The following is a 2,507-nucleotide window of genomic DNA, read 5'->3' as shown; positions in this document are numbered from 1 at the left end:
AAAAAAAAAAAAAAAAGAAAAAGAAAAAAGAAAGAAGTTGAGCCTAGAATAGAAACAGAGTCCAAGTCCTGGCTGACTATTAAGTAATTCTGTTACCACAGACAAAACTTTTAACCCCTATTTCTTTGGTTTCTTCATCTGAAAAGTGGAAACATACTTTTCTTGCCAATCTTGTAGGGTTGTAATAGCATAAAATTAGAAACTGAAATGAGAGCGGCGCCTGTGGCTCAAGTGGCTAAGGCACCAGCCACATACAGGCACCTGTGGCTCAAGTGGCTGAGGCACCAGCCACATACACCTAAGGTGGCGGGTTTGAATTCAGCCTGGGCCTGCCAAACAACAATGACGGCTGTAACCAAAAAATAGCCAGGCGTTGTGGCAGGTGCCTGTGGTTCCCAGCTACTTGGGAGGCAGAGGCAGGAGACTCCCTTGAGCCCAGGAGTTGGAGGCTGCTGTGAGCTGTGATGCCACGGCAATCTACCCAGGGGGACAGCTTGAGGCTCTGTCTCAAAAAAAAAAAAAAAAGAAAGAAAGAAAGAAAAAGAAAAGAAAGAAAAGAAAAGAAACTGAAATGAGGACACTTGAAAGATAGAAAATGTCATACAAATGGGAGGCATTATAATTATTCTAAGAATAAGTACACCTTGATGGCTCTAGTTCCTGTGGTGTTTCTTAGCACATCTGTAATTTAAAAAAACAAAAAACCAACACTCTTGCTCTGTCACCTTGGGTAGAGGTCAGTGGTGTCAGCCTAGCTCACAGCAACCTCAAATTCCCGGGTTCAACCGATCCTCCTGCCTCAGCCTCCAGAGTAGCTAGGACTATAGGTGCCTACCACAGTGCCTGGGTAGTTTTTCTATTTTTAGTAGAGATGGGGGGGGGGTCTTGCTCTTTCTCAGGCTAGTCTTGAACTCCTGAGCTCAAGTGATCCTCCTGCCACCGCCTCCTGGAATGCCAGGATTACAGGTGTGAACCACCATGCATGGCCATACCTACAATTCTAGTTACCTTTGCAGATACTTATAGAGGTTGAAATACTAAAGGGTTACACTTTCAGTGCTTCAGTAGAGAGATAATTCTCGTTTTAGCAAACCCAATTAAATTGGCTTGCTTTGAAATGGTTAATCCCTCCTTTGAAGAATCTGGATCCTAGAGTCTCCTGTGCTTCACAATCTGCACTGATCTGAAGGTAGTAAAAGAGGGCTGAGAAAGAAGGCTGATGTTCCCATTGAGTAGCTGGGCGTGATGGAGACATGTGGTTCAGAAGCACAGACACAGACTTCGGAGATTCCTATTCAGGTTAATTATATCATTGCAAATGATGCTCTTCATACCCAGAGAAAAGAAGAGGGAGGGCTCCAATCACCAGCATTTGGAGATCCAGAGGTTTGGGAAATGGTGCAGGATGATTGACCTGGCCCTCTTCTAGTTACACAGTGTTCGCCTGCCCTGAGGTACTTCTGTGACACATACCGTAGAAGCATGTTTACGTCCATACATGCTCCAGAGGACTCGGGGGTTGTCACTTATTACCAGCATTTTCAGTATTCTTTTTAAGAGATTCTCTCCAGAGCACTATATGCCTCTTCCCAAACACTTCAATTATTTTTTATTCACCTGTCGAGATTGATCTCTTATGACCCTCACTGACCTGAGAAGGGTATTTAAAGTGTTGACTTTTCATATTTCTGTATGGAGTAGCCAAAATAAAACAATTCTCATGTGTGCTGGGATTTGCTTTACTGTTAGCCTAAGCTCAGGAAGGCGCCTGCGAGAACTTTGCTTAGTCCAAGATCCACTGTTCTTGGGCAAAGCCCGGGGTCCGCAGTACCTTCTTGGTCTTTCTCCGAGGGTGACGTCCCATGCTTGGCCTACAGAGGTCGCGCGGGAGGCGAGGCCACGCCCTGACAACAGTTGCCAAGGGGCGGAGACTTCCCCTCGGTTCCGACGACCCCAGCAGCAATACTTGGGGCGCATGCGGCGACGGTTTGTTTAGCTCTCGCGAGATTTCGTTTTCCGGAAACGCTGGAGGCCCTTCTCGGTCAGCGTCGTCGACATGTGTGGGGACTGTGTGGAGACGGAGTATCCTAACAGGGTGAGCGAGTGGGCGCGAGAACTTCCCGCTCCTTTGCCCCACGTCGGCCCCCGAGCCTTCTCATATCCCTGGCTTGCCTTCCCCGAGAGCCCGTGCACGGGGCGGATTCGGCCGCACTGCCCTTTCCAGTGACCTGCTATTCGTATTTAGGCACCTGTCACCCTGGAGAGGCCTGTGGCTGTCTGTGCTTTCTTGTTCCCACCCTGGCGGCTGACATCAGCCGTCATGTCATTCTCTTGAGCTCCTGGGGACAACAGAGGAAACCCTGTCGCCACTATCACCCTGGTCAGCACCCGAGCGCCCCCACCCCCGTCTTATCCTTGAGTTCGATTTGAAGTTGAGTTTTTTTTTTACCGAATTCTGCCGATGGAAGGGACCTCTGAGGTCATTATGTTCTTTTTTTTTTTTTTTT

General features: G+C 47.9%; 1 protein-coding gene across 1 annotated transcript in view; it reads left to right on the top strand.

Moving 5' to 3' along the window:
- The first annotated feature begins 1,245 nt into the window (after window positions 1–1,245).
- Window positions 1,246–2,507, top strand: part of CHURC1 (churchill domain containing 1) — a 23,636-nt gene continuing 22,374 nt past the window's right edge. Inside the window, exons 1-3 of the mRNA XM_023517623.1 lie at window positions 1,246–1,299; window positions 1,997–2,095; window positions 2,246–2,327. Of these exons, the coding sequence (XP_023373391.1) occupies window positions 1,246–1,299; window positions 1,997–2,095; window positions 2,246–2,327 (235 nt within the window). The remainder of the gene's footprint in view (window positions 1,300–1,996; window positions 2,096–2,245; window positions 2,328–2,507) is intronic.

This window comes from Otolemur garnettii, unplaced genomic scaffold (genome assembly GCF_000181295.1).
Source record: "Otolemur garnettii isolate 467f Iridium unplaced genomic scaffold, OtoGar3 scaffold00115, whole genome shotgun sequence".
Classification (NCBI taxonomy): Eukaryota; Metazoa; Chordata; class Mammalia; order Primates; family Galagidae; genus Otolemur; species Otolemur garnettii.
The sequence above is the reverse complement of the archived record's forward strand: the minus strand, read 5'-3'. Positions and strand labels throughout refer to the sequence as shown.